A 16544-nucleotide genomic window follows, 5' to 3' on the forward strand; every position below is an offset into this window, starting at 1 on the left:
GTTAAAGAATGACTGTCTATGTACCCAATAGTCTACAGTAGAGAAGTGAATAGTGCACCTGAATGAGGTCTCATTGGATTTGAGAATTCAGGTCTCAAGGTGTGAGCCTTGGACTAGGGGCAGAGGTAGGAGACCCCAGCCTCTGACTGTAGACAGATCACAGGGATGAGGGTGGATTGTCTCCAACTTGCCTGAGAACATCTAGATGCCTGTAAAGGTGGCTCTGCTGTCTAAACCTTCTGACTCAGGTAAGGGGAAGGATCCAGGTGTGATGCGGATTACCCACAAATGCATGTCCCCACCTGCCTGACCAATACTTTCATGTTCCAAAGATATGTTGCCAAGCCCCAATTTAGAAGGTTCCCAAAGATTATTGCATCATGAACACTGGTTGAGTAAATGTTACCAGTCCGGGTCTCGTTTTTCTGGTCTGTAATGTAAGGGGCTACACAGTGTGGTGAGAATGACACCTAAATATATGCTTTGCAAGTTACTTCCTTAATGAGGAGTCTTCAGTCACCCTAGGGCTCAAGTCCCACTTGGAGAGCATGGTAGATGTTAGGGACATATATTCACTTCTCTCCCTCCTTAAGATCTTTTCTTCTGTTTTTTGTTTGTTTGTTTTATCTTTTTTGTCTTTTTAGGGCTGCACCTACAGCATGTGGAAGTTCCAGGCTAGGGGTCTAATTGGAGCTGTAGCTGCTGGCCTATGCCACAGCCACAGCAATGCCAGATCCAAGTCACATCTGTGACCTACACCACAGTTCAAGGCAACGCCAGATCCTTAACCCACTGAGAGAGGCCAGGGATCAAATCTGTGTCCTCATGGATACTAGTCAGATTCATTTCTGCTGAGCCATGATGGGAACTCCTCTTTTTCTGTTTTAAAGTAATACATGTTCAGTGAAAAAAAAATTAGAAAATACAGACATAAAAAATATAAATTATAGGGAGTTCCCATTGTGACTCAGGAGCTTATGAACCCAACTAGTATCCATGAGGATGCGGGTTTGATCCCTGGCCTCACTCAGTGGGTTAAGGATTCTGTGTTGCTGTGAGCTATGCTGTAGGTCACAGATGTGGCTTGGATCTGTCGTTGCTGTGGGTATGGTGTAGGCTGGCAGCCACAGCTCTGATTCAACCCCTGGCCTGGGAACTTCCATATGCTGCAAATGCAGCCCTAAAAAGAAAAAAAAAAAAAATATATATATATATATATAATAAATTTTAAAAAAGCAGAAGTATACTGGTCATTTTATTATAAAAGAATGTACAATTTTATTGTAAAAGTGTCAAGCTATACAAAAAGGTATTAAAATAAAAATGAAAGAATCTCCCTCCAGTCCTACTCACTGAATGTCTTCATTGATCACAGCCTGAGATGCTGTGGTTCAATGCTTTCCTGGTCAATATATAACTTATTTTCTTTCCTATTTTAATATTCCATAATTTATCAACCATTCCTCTATGTCCTTTTTTGCTACTACAACAGTAACATAGTAAACTTTATACATATAGACTTATGAATTCTTGGGCCTCCAGAAAAGAGTGATTTCTAACACCTCACTTTTGTACATAGGAGTCTTCCACAGAGACCACATTCACTAACCCCTGTTACCCTCGGAATTACAATACCACCTTCACCTCAGCACACGTGTTTGGCAGCCTGTGCACAGTGGACCTGAGACCTGAAACTTATGACCCTGACAACATCATCACTTTTGAAGGAACTGGGGACCCATCACTGTGTAGGGAAAAGGTGGCATCTCTATTTAACTTCAAAGCTTGCCATGACCAAGAAGCCTGTTCCTTCAATGGGGTGTATCAGCCAAAAGTTAAAGGGTCATTTGTGGTAAGAGCAAAACCATTGAAAGATTCCTTTTTTCCCCACTGAATATTTATGTCTCACCTTTCTGGTTTTCCTCTGCTGACCTGCTTCCCATTTTCTTATTCCCCATCCTGGAACCTCCATATTATATCCCATTCTGAAAACTTTCTTCTGTCTGACTTCCCTATAGGCTTTTGCAGGATTCTACTACACAGCCAGTGCTTTCAACCTCTCTGGGAGCTTTTCCCTACACACCTTCAACTCAAGCATGTGGAATTTCTGCTCACAGAATTGGAGTCAGGTCGGTATTTAAAGAGAAAGGATCCTGGAGTTCCCATCATGGCGCAGGGGTTAACGAACCTGACTAGCTCCATGAGGACACAGATTCGATCCCTGGCCTCGCTCAGTGGGTTAAGGATCTGACATTGCCATGAGCTGTGGTGTAGGGTCACAGACGTGGCTCAGATCTCGAGGTGCTGTGGCTGTGGTGTAGGCCAGCAGCTATAGCTCCGATTGGACCCCTAGCCTGGGAACCTCCATATGCCATGCAAGTTGGCCCTAAAAAGACAAAATAAATAAAATAAAATAAAATAAAATAAAATAAAATAAAATAAAATAAAATAAATAAAATAGAAAGGATCCATATCACTACAACATGGTAGAGCAGAGAAAATTCTGTTTTGTGTGCATGTATGTATGTGTTCTGAATTTACCTTTATGCTGTTCTGCTTCCTCCACATCCATAAGATGGGGATCATAGGGACCCCACATTGTACTACTTTGCAGATTAACATTCTAACCATGGGTGCATGGTTAAAACAGTGTTTGGTACAAAATAAGCACTCTGTAAACTTAGATTGTTTTTACATGATGTTGTATAGGGATTTTTTTTTTTTTTTGCAGTATAAGGGATGTGGTGTATATATACAATAGAATATCATTCAGACATGAAGAGTGAAATTTTTCCATTTGCAACATGAGTGGACCTGGAGGTTACTACGCATAGTAAGATAATTAGAGGAAGGCAAATACTATATGTTAATACATATATGTGGAATCTAAAAAATAAACATAAAATAGGGATATCTTTTGCTATTGTATTTTTTTTCTTTTTGGGCCATCCAGTGGAGTTCCCAGGCCAGAAATTCCATCTGAGTCGCAGTTGTGACCTAATCCACAGGTGCCACAACATTGGATCCGTTAACCCACTACTCTGGGTGGGAACTGAAGCCCCATCCTGTTGTTGCAGAGATGCCGCGGATCACGCTGCACCACAGTGGGAACTCCTAATGTATTATTTTACAATAATTTTTTTTTTTGGCTGTGCCTGTGGCATACAGAAATTCTTGGGCCAGGGATTGAACCTGTACCACAGCAGCGAGCAGAGCCGCAGTGACAACACTGGATCCTTAACCAGCTGCACCATGAGGGAATTCCTATAGCAATTTAATTATGAAATTCTGGGTGATAAAATTCTTAAATATGACTGCTTAGCTAAAGTGTTCTGAAATATACATTTTAAAACTTGCCTCCTCCCTGTTTTGAATCTGCTTTCAGCTTCCACTGCTGCTTCCCCGGTTTGATGAGGAGTATGCACGCTCCTACTGCTTCTCAGCCCACTACATCTACCACTTGCTTGTAAATGGATACAAATTCACTGAGGATACCTGGCCCCAAATACATTTTAAAAAAGAAGTAAGTCAAAGCACAAGTTGTTTTCTCCTCTTTCTCTCAAAATAGATGTTTGTGTATGTGTGTGAAAGAAATGTAGAAAATAATTGTAGATTTAAACTTGCTGTAAAGGAACTGAGGAGTCTTGATCCCTGTGAACTTATGAGAAGAGATGATGAAGAATTCAGAAGAGGTGGTCGCCAAAAACCCTCCACATGAGTTAAGGACTGGAAGCTAAGAACCATGGAATCTGAGCTCTGTGGGGGCAAGACCTGCTTTCTCATCCTCATATCCTAGCATTCTACACAGGGTTGAAAACCTGTAAAGTATTTAGTAAATGTTTGTTGAGTGAATGCATTAATAGGTTAAGGAGCTGAGACTTTTCATCCTGAAAAGAAGCTTCAAATATAACAATTTTGTTAAGAGGATAGTGACTAACTGCTCTCCATTTTACACAGATGTCAGAATGAGATACATGCTGTAGAGCATGAAGGAATAAATAAGCAGCATTAAATAAGAGTTTGCTCTTGGAATGAGTCTGAGGTCACTGTACTCACTCTCAAGTGTGCAGAATGGTCTGATGCTGGAATGACTGCTCTTACCAGATGACCGTTTGGTGAGGGGCCTCTGTACCTTGATTTCGGGACTCAGACTTGCTGATATGCTCATCCAGCAGTCTGTTCCCTGGGTTCTGGGAGGGTTTTCTCATTTCAGGAATAGCTAATATAAAGCCTGAAATATGTCTGGAGTCAGTCTGTTCCATATTAGCTTTGGCAATAATTAGATTGAAACAAGCAATATCCAGCATTAGGCCTGGGACTGTTTACTTTTACATAGATAAAATTGAATCATCTACAAAAAAATAAGGATGTCTGGAGGCCTGTAAGGACTGTTGGTGGTATCTACTCACCAAGCTTTGTTTTTAATGAATCTAATTACCAGGAAAGTATATTATGAGAATGGGTAATGACTTTCCATTAAATACCAATTTGGGTGGATACAGAATTCTAGGTTTCAAGTTCTTTTCCTTTATTTATTAAGAATATTATACTCAGTCAAGTTAGTATTCAAATATGAGGGTAAGAAAAGACTTCAGAAGATTTATCACATGAAGATTTATATCTGAAATATTTTTTGAGGAAGTGATCAAATAAGAAGAGAAATAAACCCAGATGGTATAAAAATAGCAGAAGTAAGAAGAAATAACATTGTGGGTTAATATTTATATTAAAAAAGAAAACTAACACCAAAGTTAATTAATCCATTAATTAACAATTAATTAATGGATTAACTGTTATGAATCCATTTATAACAACCCAGAATTCTAGTATAGCTAAGTGATGCAGGTGAGGTAGGGGTCATAGGATACAGGGACATAAGAGTGGCCTAAAATGCTCATCTTAAAAAGGGGAACATAGTTATATCATTTTTGAGGTAATAAAGGAAAAAATTAAATATAGGGAAATGGCACTTAATGAAAATTTAAATCTAAGATATTAGTAAGAGGTCCAAATAATATCAATAATCACAATAACATAAATAGACTAAATGTACCAGTTAAAAGACATCTTTCATGTTGAATTTTTTAAAAATCAAATATATGTTGTTTATAAGAGAAATATTTAGGCTTTAAGCATAAAGAAGAGATTGAAAGTTTAAAAAATTTAACTATCAGGAAAACATTACCCAAAAGAAAATTGGTGTAGCTATTTAATATCTGACAAAGTATTCTTTAAGATACAGAATATCATTTGAGACAGAGAGGATAACATAAGGATTAAAAAGTTCAACTCATCATGAAGATTGTAAATTTCAGACATTTATACATCTAATACATAGCCTAAAAACTTGTAAAAACAAATGAAGGAACTATCAGATGAAAGTGACAAAGTCTGTTTAGACTGACTCCCTGTTCTCAGAAACTGGTTCTAGTTTCAGTAAAACATGCATCACCTTCTCTCTTTAGCTATAGTCACTTCTGTACCCGATGATAGAAAAACTCTCATTGTTATAAACTGTGCTGTCTTCATGCTTGCCTGTGATGAGGCTTGATGATTTGTTCTTCTGGATATTTCCTCTGTAGTTGGGGAGGTTGGGCCCTCAAGCTTTTGTGGTCACAGTGACTTGGGTTCTAACTCAGTCTCTGCAGTGTCTGAACTTAGGCAAGTCCTTTGACGTCCTTAGGCCACAGTTTCTTGGGGGTGTTGCAAGAAGGTGGCTGTGGTGAGCCCTGGAGATGTAAAACTGTGCCTCAAATGACCATGAGAACTGAGCTGTCTCCTCTATTCCACAGGTGGGGAACAGCAGCATAGCCTGGTCTCTCGGCTACATGCTCAGCCTGACCAACCAGATCCCAGCTGAAAGCCCCCTGATCCGCCTGCCCATCAAACCATCTGCCTTTATGGGCATCCTTGCCTTCTTTGCAGCAGTGGCCTTGCTGTGTCTGACATACTTTGTGTACCTGTGTGTGTTGTCCAGGAATCAGAGGCACTTGCAGCATACCTTGGACCATGCGGTGGATTCTGAGTGAGCCTCACAAAGCATGTCCTGGAGCCTGAGGGTTGCCCAGAAGGCCTGGGGGGAAAAAAGCAATGCAAGCAAAATGCCTACCTTCAGGAAACACAGCTGAAGTTAAATACATAGGTCATGTGACTCTCAGATGCTGATTTATGCCAAAGCACCTCTTGGGGAGTACCTCAGGCTTTCTGTGCACATTGCTCCACCAGACATCCCATCACCCACTAGTTGACCTACTGGGGAACAGAGACAAGACAGGCCATCAAAGTCAGCCTCCTTATTCCAAGTGTCCCAGAGGAAGAGTTAAGAATATGACTATTTACGGAGTCCCTGTTGTGGCTCAGTGGTTAACAAATCCGACTAGAAACCGTGAGGTTGCAGGTTCCATCCCTGGCCTTGCTCAGTGGGTTAAGGATCCAGCATTGCTGTGAGCTGTGGTATAGGTCGCAGATGCGGCTCAGATCCCAAGTTGTTGTGGCTCTGGCATAGGCCGGCAGCTACAGCTCTGATTAGACCCCTAGCCTGGGAACCTCCATGTGCCTCAGGAGTGGCCCTAGAAAAGGCAAAAAGACAAAAAAAAAAAAAAAAAAAAAAAAAAAAAGAAAGAAAAAGGAAGAAAAGAATATGACTGTTTAATATTGAAGAATTGACCTAAGGGCTCAGTTTACATTTTCCCTCCTTTAGAAATGCCATATTCCTCCCAACAGGTTTAGAAGCTGGCAAGTGTCTAGTAAGCATCTGGCCTAATCAGAAGTCTGTCTCTTTGGCTGCACCCATGGCATTCAGAAGTTCCCAGGCAAGGGACTAAACCCACACCACAGCAGTGACCTAAGCCACAACCGTGATAATGCCAGATCCCTAACCATTAGGCCACCAGGGAACTCCTCAGATATATCATTTTATGGCTTCCTCTCTTTGGTCCTTAATTAGACTTTCCTTAACAACTCCAAAAACATTGAGCTCCCTCAGATTGGTAGAATTTCCTATCTAGGGATGAGGGGGAGCCTTTTACCCTGAGGACAGTGGCCACAGCCAAGTTCCTCTCATGTAGGCAGAACCTTAGAATGCCTGCAAGAAAACTGTAGGCCATTCCTGAAGTGGGATTCCCACTCCACCCATGGTCGTTAGATTGCCACCTATGTATCATTCTCACCTCCCCTTCCCATTGCTATGTCCCTCTGTAAGTTGCTTACTCCTAACAAGGATTCACATTCCAGATCATTCTGCCTTTGCTAGGCTTTTGCTTAGAGCTGTCTTTCCATCATTATCACCTTGTGTATATTTCAGCTGCCATTCCCACAGGTATACCTAATGCGGTCACAAGACATACTATTCTAAAATTTGTTTATTGATTACTTTCCTAGATAGTAGGCCTTTTCATAAAAGTCACAGTTTTTGACTTAAAGGAAAGAAAAGGAAGCTGCAGGGACATTTAACTCCAAAGTGGAATGGGAAAGAACTCCAGCAAGTCCAATGGTTACAAATTAAAAATCAGCATTCTTTCAGATTATAGTTTGTTTGCTGAATATGGAATAAAGGAGTCTTATTTTATTGTGACTTTCAGTGTATGTGTTTGTTACCTTGCATATGATACTCTTTCTCCTAAGGACCTGGAAGCCTGTAGCAAGCCCCCATACCAACTTCAGCCATAAGGGGTGCAGATATCAGAAGCAACAGAGGTTATAACCCTACTGTCTGCAGAGAGGAGACCACACCAAAAATCTATACAAAATGTAAAGGCAGAGAATTATGACTCAGATAAAAGAACAAGAAAAAAAAACCCAAAAGAGCTAACTGATATGGATATTACCAACCTCCATGAAAAAGACTTTAAACTAATTATAGTAAAGATGATTCAAGATCTTTGAAATAAACTGGAGGCAAAGATTTTTAAATTATAAGAAACAGTGAGCAAAGAAATAGAAGGTTTAAAGATTAAGGAAGAAGATATGCAAAAATAAAATAACTGAAATAAAAAATTCACTGGAAGGTGGAGTTCTCATTGTGGTGCCAAGAAACAAATCCAACTAGTAGCCATGAGGATGCAGGTTCAATCCCTGGCCTAGCTCAGTGAGTTGGGGATCTAGTATTGCCATGAGCTATGGTAAAGGTCACAGACACAGCTCAGATCCTGTGTGGCTGTGGCTGTGGCTGTGGTGTAGGCCAGCAGCTGTAGCTCCAATTCAACTCCTAGGCTGGAAACTTCCATATGCTTTGGGTGCAGCACTAAAAATCAAAAAAAAAAAAAAATCACTAGAAGAAACCAACAGCAGAATACAGGAGGCAGAAGAATGAATTAGTGAAGTGGAAGACAGACTAGTGGAAATCACTGATGTGGAACAGAAAAGACAAAAAAGATTGAAAAGAAATGACAGTCTAAGAGAACTCTGGGAAAACATAAAACATACCAACATCTGTATTATACGGGTGCCAGAAGGAGAAGAGAGAGAAAAAGGATGGGAGAAAATATTTGAAGAGATGATAGACGAAAACTTCCCTAACATGAGAAAGGAATCACTCACTCAAATCCAGGAAGCACAACGAGTACCACATAAAATTAAACCCAAGGAGGAACACCCCAAGACACATATTAATCAAAGTGACCAAGATTAAAGACAAAGAGAAAATATTAAAAGCAGCTAGGGAAAAGAAACAAATAACGTACAAGGGAACCCCCATAAGGTTATCAGCTGATTTTTCAGCAGAAACTGCAGGCCAGAAGAGTCTACCATGATATACCTAAAGTGATGAAAGGAAAAAACCTCCAACCAAGATTACTCTATCCAGCAAGATATGAAGGAGAAATCAAAAGCTTTAAAGACAAGCAAAAGCTAAGAGAATTCAGCACCACTAAACCACTTTTACAACAAATACTAAAGGAAATTCTCTAGGTGGAAAAGAAAAGGCCATAACTGGAAACAAAAATGTTACAAATGGGAGCTCCCATTGTGGCGCAGTGGAAATGAACCTCACTGGAAACCATGAGGTTGCAGGTTCGATCCCTGGCCTTGTTCAGTGGATTAAGGGTCCGGCATTGCCATGATCTGTGGTGTAGATTGTAGATGTGGCTCGGATCCCGCATTGCTGTGGCTGTGGTATAGGCCAGCGACTGCAACTCTGATTGGACCCCTAGCCTGGGAACCTCCACGTGCTGTGGTGTGGCTTTAAAAAGCAAAAAAAAAAAAAAAAAAAAATTTTACAAATGACAAGGCTTACTGGTAAAGGCATACATATAGTATGAAGGAGGAAATCATAGCTAGCAAAACCAGAAATCATGAGAAGAGGAGGGAACAAATGCAGGATACTGGAGATGCACTTGCAATTAAGAGACCAACAACTTAAAACAATCTTGTATATATATACAGACTCCTATATCAAAACTTCAAGGTAACTGCAAACCAAAAATCTATAGTAGATACACACACAAATAAGAAAAAGCAATCCAAACAAACACTGAAGATAGTCATCAAACCACAAGAGAAGGCAACAAGAAAAGGGAAGAAAAAAGACCAACAAAAATAAATCCAAAACAATTAATAAAATGGCAATAAGAGCATACATATCAATAATTACCTTAAATGTCAATGGACTAAATGCCCCAACCAAAAGACACAGACTGGTGGAATGGATACAAAAACAAGACCGGTCTTCAACAGACCCAATTCATTTCTAGGGACACATACAAATCAAAAGTGAGAGGATGGAAGAAAATATTCCATGCTAACAGGAATCAAAAGAAAGCTGGAGTAGCAGAGTTCCCATTGTGGTGCAATGGAAATTAATATGACTAGGAACCATGAGGTTGCAGTTTCGATCCCTGGCCTCACTCAGGGGGTTAAGGATCTGGTGTTGCTGTTAGCTGTGGTGTAGGTCACAGACGTGGCTCAGATTCTGCATTGTTGTGGCTGTGGCATAGGCTGGCAGCTGTAGATACAATTCAATCTCTAGCCTGGAATCTCCATGTGCCTCAAGTGGGGCCCTAAAAAGCAAAAAAAATAAAATAAATAAATAAAAGAAACCTCAAGTAGCAATACTCATATCAGACAAAATAGACCTTAAAATAAGGAATATTATAAGAGACAAAGAAGGACATTACAGGAGTTCCCATCATGACACAGTGGAAATGAATCCAACTGGGAACCATGACATTGTGTGTTCAATCCCTGGCATCATTCAGTGGGTTAAGGAGCTGGCGTTGCTGTGAGCTGTGGTGTAGGTTGCAGACACAGCTCAGATCCTATGTTATTGTGGCTTTAGTGTAGGCTGGCAGCTGTAGCTCTGATTAAACCACTAGCCAGGTAGCCAGGGAACCTCCATATGCCATGGGTGCAGCCCTAAAAAGCAAAACAAAACAAATAAATAAATAAATAAAAGGACATTGCATACTGATCAAAGGATCAATTCAAGAAGAAGATAGGACATTTGTAAATATATATGCCCCCAACAGAGGATCACCTCAATACATAAGGCAACTGCTAACAACCTTAAAAGGGAAATTGACAATAACACAATAATAGTGGGGGACTTTAACACCCCATTTACAGCAATGGACAGACTTACTTACAGCAATGGACAGATCATCCAGACAGAAAATCAACAAGGAAACACAGTCTTAAATGATGCATTAGAGCAGATGGACTTAATAGATATTTATAGGACATTCCATCTAAAAGCAGAAGAATATACATTCTCCTCAAGTGCACAGGGAGCATTCTCTAGGATTGATCACATACTGAGCCACAAATCAAGCCTTGGTAAATTTAAGAAAACTGAAGTAATATCAAGCACCTTTTCTGACCACGACGCTATACAACCAGAAATCAACAAGAAAAAAACTACAAAAAACACAAACACATGGAGACTAAACAACATGCTACTAAACGACCAATAGATCACTGAAGAAATCAAAGAGGAAATTTAAAAATACCTAGAAGCACATGACAACAAACAGACAACACTCCCAAACCTATGGGATGAAGCAAAAGCAGTTCTAAGAAGGAAGTTTATAGCAATATAAGCCTACCGCAGGAAATAAGACAAATCTCAAATAACCTAATTTTATACCTAAAGCAACTAGACAAAGAAGAACAGACAAAACCCAAAGTTAACAGATGAAAGAAATCATAAAGATCAGAGCAGAAATAAATGAAATAGAAACAAAGAAAACCACAGAAAAGATCAATGAAACTAAAAGCTGGTTCTTTCAAAAGATCAACAAAATTGATAAACCCTTAGCCAGACTCATCAAGAAAAGAGAGAACTCAAACCAGTAAAAATTAAAAATGAAAAAGGAGAATATACAATGGACATCACAGAAATACAAAGGGTCATAAGATACTACTACATGCAACTATATGCCAATAAAAAAGACAACCTATAAGGATCCGGCATTGCCGTGAGCTGTAGTGTAGATTGCAGACTGAGCTTGGATCCCGTGTTGCTGTGGCTCTGGCATAGGCCGGTGGCTACAGCTCCAATTCAACCCCTAGCCTGGGAACCTCCATATGCCATGGGAGCGGCCCAAGAAATGGCAAAATGACAAAAAAAAAAAAAAAAGACAACCTAGAAGAAATGGACAAATTCTTAGAAAAGCACAGTCTTCCAAGACTAAACCAAGACGAAATAGAAGCCATGAATGGACCAATTACAAGTACTGAAATTGAAACTGTGATTAAAAGACTTGCAACAAACAAAAGTCCAGGACCAGATGGCTTCACAGGCAAATTCCATCAAACATTTGGAGAAGAGCTAACACCTCTCCTTCTGAAACTATTCCAAAAAATCACAGAGGAAGGAACACTCCCAAACTCAATCTATGAGGCCACCATCACCCTGACACCAAAACCAGACAAAGATACCACAAAAAAAGAAAATTACAGGCCAATATCACTGATAAACACAGATGCGAAAATCCTCAACAAAATACTGGCAAACTGAATCCAACAATACATTAAAAGGATTGTACATCATGATCAAGTGGGATTTATCCCAGGGATGCAAGGGTTCTTCAATATCCGCAAATCCATCAGTGTGATACACCACATTAGCAAACTGAAGAATAAAAACCATATGATCCTCTCAATAGATGCAGAAAAAGTCTGACAAAATCCAACACCCATTTCTGATAAAAACCCTTCAGAAAGAGGGCAGAGAGGGAACCTACCTCAACATAATAAAGGCCATATATGACAAACCCACAGTGAACATTATTTTCAATGATGAAAAGCTGAAAGAATTCCTGCTGAGATCAGGAACAAGACAAGGATGTCCACTCTTGCCACTACTATTCAACATAGTTTTGGAAGCCTAGCCACGGCAATCAGAGAAGAAAAAGAAATAAAAGGAATCCAACTGGAAAGGAAGAAGTAAAACTATCACTATTTGCAGATGACATGATATTGTACCTAGAGAATCCTAAAGACTCTACCAGAAAACTGTTAGAGCTCACCAATGAATTTGGCAAAGTCACAGCATAGAAAATTAATACACAGAAATCAGCCACATTTCTTGGACCCCTGGGAGCCTCGATGCCTCAGGCCTCCAGAGCCCTCGCCCCTCCTCTGTCCTCCCATGAGTGCCCAGCAAGAGGGCTCCCTTTCTCTCCACTTCCTCACCAACTCCGTTGGCCAGAATCCTGACTTCAAAGGAAGGTGTGTGTCCTTGACATCATGAAAAAGTGATGTCTTTGCATATGAGAGGAAACAGGCCAAGGTAGATATGATTCTTCACTGCGTTAGGGATGCGTGCACCAGCTTCCAAACAAGGTTTCATTTACTCTCAGTGAACACGAATCTGAACTAATGGTCCCTCTACCCCATCACTTCATACCAAGCATGGCCTGCTGAGCTAAAACCAGTTCATGCCTCCCTTAATTTTTTGTGATGATTGTTGTTGTTATTTTCGTTATTATTATTTGGGGTTTCTTGTGTTTTTGGTCTTCTTTGCAGCTCTCCACACTAAAACTCATAACATTGTGGGGAAAATCCATGAACTCTACGCTGGGGTGAGATGTAGCAGGAACTGGCCCCACCACTGTGGCCGGGGCCGCCTCTCGCAATAATCACTATCGACCTAAAGCTTTATTTAGCCATCATCTGTACCCTTGTAGTCGATAAGGTCTTGCCACATCTTATTAGTGAGGTCGAGAGGCGTATCATATGTTTTTTGTTCTGTCCCCTCCCCCAGTATTAAACTGTGAAATTTGTGATTTGTTTAAACTCTGGGTGAATCATAGCTTAGTCTGCATGTCCAGCTAATTTGTTTCCATACATTTCGTTTGATTCTCTTTCTCCTTCTCTCAGGGCTTTTACAAAGAAAAAAATATATATGTGGATCTTCCAAAAAGTTTTTCGAGGTGCAAGTCTCTCTCTTTTGTTTTTTTCTCTTTGATTTATGGACATGATGCTGAAATGCAATCACTACATGAAATTCCCAGCTGTGAAAACACAACAAAAAACCCAAAGGACTGTTTTTTCCACCATCCCCGGAGGAAGCTATGTGACAGTCGGGTGCTGGTGTCAGAAAGTTTCACCATTCTTTCCACCCTCTGTTCCTCTCTTTCCTCCAGAAGGAAGTTGATCCTGGTGATTTCAGCCCAATGCATTAAACAGGAAACAATAATAAATGTGTAGAATTCATATTTTTCTAAAGGGAACTTAAAAACTGCTGCTACATGTTATGTACAAAACTGGTTTATGCTACATGAACAGAGAATCACAAGTTGCATTTTGGTGCTTTTGTTCCTCTTTGTGTTCAGTTGTATAGTACTTCCAAATTCAAAATGAGAAGAAAAGCTGTTCTGCATCAAACCATCTAAGCAATAACTGTTATAATTAAAAAAAAAGAAAAAAAGAAATCAACTGCATTTCTATATGCTAATAACCAAAGATCAGAAAAAGAAATTAGGGAAACAATCTGATTTACCATCACATCAAAAAGAATAAAATACTTAGGAATAAACCTACCTAAAGAGACAAAAGACCTGTACTCTGAAAACCCTAAAAGCTGATGAAAGAAATCAAAGGTGACAAAAGCAGATGGAAAGACATACCATGCTCTAGGTTTGGAAGAATCAATATTATCAAAATAACTATGCTACCCAAGGCGATCTGCAGATTCAATGCAATCCCTATCAAATTACCAAGGACATTTTTCACAGAACTTGAAGAAAATATGTAAAGTTTGTTTGGAAGCACAAAAGACCCAGAATAGCTTAAGCTGTCCTGAGAAAGAAAAAATAGAGCTGGAGGAATCAAGTAGCCTGACTTCAGACTATACTACAAAGCTACAATCATCGAAACAGCATGGTACTGGAGTTCTTGTCATGGCTCAGTGGTTACCGAATCTGACTAGGAACCATGAGGTTGTGGGTTTGATCCCTGGCCTTTCTCAGTGGGTTAAGGATCTGGCATGGCCATGAGTTGTGGTGTAGGTCACAGACGCAGCTCAGGTCCCACGCTGCTGTGGCTCTAGCATAGGCTGGCGGCTACAGCTCCGATTCAACCCCTAGCCTGGGAACCTCCATATGGTGCAGGAGCGGCCCTAGAAAAGGTAAAAAGGCAAAAAGGCAAAAAAAAAAAAACAAAAAACAAAAAACAGTATGGTACTGGCACAAAAACAGAAACAGAGATCAGTACAACAGGATAAAGAGCCCAGAATTAAACCCACACACCTATAGTCAACCAATCTATGACAAAGGAGGCAAGAATATACAATGGAGAAAAGCCAGTCCCTTCAATAAGTGGTGCTGGGAAAACTGGACTGCTACGTGTAAAAGAATGAAATTAGAACACTTCCTAACACCATACACAAAAACAAACTCAAAATGGATTAAAGACCTAAATATAAGACCAGATACTATAAAATTCTTAGAGGAAAACATAGGCAGAACACTCTCTGACATAAACCAATATCTTCTCAGCAATATCTTCTCAGACCCATCTCCTAGAGCAATGATAGTAAAAACAAAAACAAACAAATGGGACCTAATTAAACTTAAAAGTTTTTGCATAGCAAAGGAAACCCTAAACCAAACAAAAAGACAACCCGCAGAATGGGAAAAATATTTGCAAATTAAGTGACTGATAAGGGATTAATCTCCAAAATTTATAAACACCTCCTACATCTCAATACCAAAAACAAATAAACAAGCAACTCCATCAAAAAATGGGCAGAAGATCTAAGCAGACAATTCTCCAAAGAAGACACTACAGATGGCAAAAAAAAAAAAAGAAAAGATGTTCAGCATCTCTAATTATTAGAGAAATGCAAATCAAAATTACTGTGATGTACCACCTTACACCAACCAGAATGGCCATCATCAAAAAGTATAAAAACAATAAATGCTGCAGAGGGTGTGGAGAAAAGAGAACCCTATGACACTGTTGGTGGGAATGTAAATTTGTGCAACCACTGTGGAAAACAGTATGGAAATTCCTCAAGAAACTGAAAATAGAATTACTATTTGATCCAGCAACCCCAGTCTCAGGCATTTATCCAGAGAAAATCATGACTCAAAAAGATACATGTACTCCAATGTTCATTGCAGCACTATATATAATAGCAAGACATGGAAGCAACCTAAATGTCCATCAACACAGGAAAGGATAAAGAAGAGTGGTACATATACACAATGGAATATTACTCAGCCATAAAAAGGAATGAAATAATGGCATTTGTAGTAACATGGATGGACTCAGAAATTACCATGCTAAGTGAAGTTAGATGGTGAGACACTAATGTCATATGCCATCACTTATATATGGAATCTTAAAAAAGGATAAAATGAATTTCTTTGTAGAACAGAAACTGACTCACACACTTTGAAAAACTTTTGGTTACCAAAGGAGACAGGCTGAGGGGAGGGATGGGCTGGGGGTTTGGGATGGATATGTTGTAAAATTGGGTTGTGATGACAGTTGTACAACTGTATATATAATAAAATTCACTGAGTAAAAAAAAAAGTATTTTCAGAGTTCCCATCGTGGCTCAGTGGTTACCGAATCCGACTAGGAACCATGAGTTGCGGGTTCCATCCCTGGCCTTGCTCAGTGGGTTAAGGATCTGGCGTTGCCGTGAGCTGTGGTGTAGGTCACAGATTCGGCTCGGATCTGGCGTTGCTGTGGCTCTGGCATAGGCCAGCAGCTACAGCTCCAATTAGACCTCCATTCTGGGAACCTCCATATGACGAGGGAGCGGTCCTAGAAAAGGCAAAAAGGCAAAAAGGCAAAAAAAAAAAAAAAAAGGGTTTTCTTCACCTCATTTATTTATTCACTCACACATTTATGAAACGTGCTGAGTAAGCACTGGGCTGAGAAACAGATTAGAAGTTACTTTCCTCTTGAAACACATGAGACATTAAGCCCCCTGCTGGAGCCATGGAGAAAATCTTTCCTGGCTTTGCACTTTTTTTTTCTCCCTAATTAACGATGCTGGGAAAAAATCATTAGCATATGTATATATAGATACGTGTGTGTGTGTGTGTGTGTGTGTGTGTGTGTGTGTGTGTACAGGCTGCAGCATGCAGTGG

General features: G+C 39.9%; 1 protein-coding gene and 1 long non-coding RNA gene across 10 annotated transcripts in view; one reads left to right on the forward strand and one right to left on the reverse strand.

Annotated features, from left to right (window-relative positions):
• The window catches only part of ENTPD3 (ectonucleoside triphosphate diphosphohydrolase 3), a 35361-nt gene extending 27788 nt beyond the window's left edge, over window positions 1–7573 (forward strand). For 2 of the 3 annotated variants that reach the window (XM_003358380.5, XM_005669376.4), the window contains exons 8-11: window positions 1580–1852; window positions 2019–2129; window positions 3386–3523; window positions 5793–7573. In XM_003358380.5, the coding sequence (XP_003358428.3) occupies window positions 1580–1852; window positions 2019–2129; window positions 3386–3523; window positions 5793–6029 (759 nt within the window). In that variant the 3' untranslated portion in view covers window positions 6030–7573. The remainder of the gene's footprint in view (window positions 1–1579; window positions 1853–2018; window positions 2130–3385; window positions 3524–5792) is intronic. The other variant, XM_084987856.1, reaches the window with a different exon arrangement.
• LOC110256427 (uncharacterized) overlaps window positions 1–16544 on the reverse strand; it is a 193100-nt gene that overhangs the window by 160317 nt on the left and 16239 nt on the right. The window lies entirely within an intron of this gene.

Source organism: Sus scrofa, chromosome 13 (assembly GCF_054392235.1).
Source record: "Sus scrofa isolate SSC_HxYL_T2T_F1_AM1 chromosome 13, Sscrofa_HxYL_maternal_Yorkshire_Landrace_v2.0, whole genome shotgun sequence".
NCBI lineage: Eukaryota > Metazoa > Chordata > Mammalia > Artiodactyla > Suidae > Sus > Sus scrofa.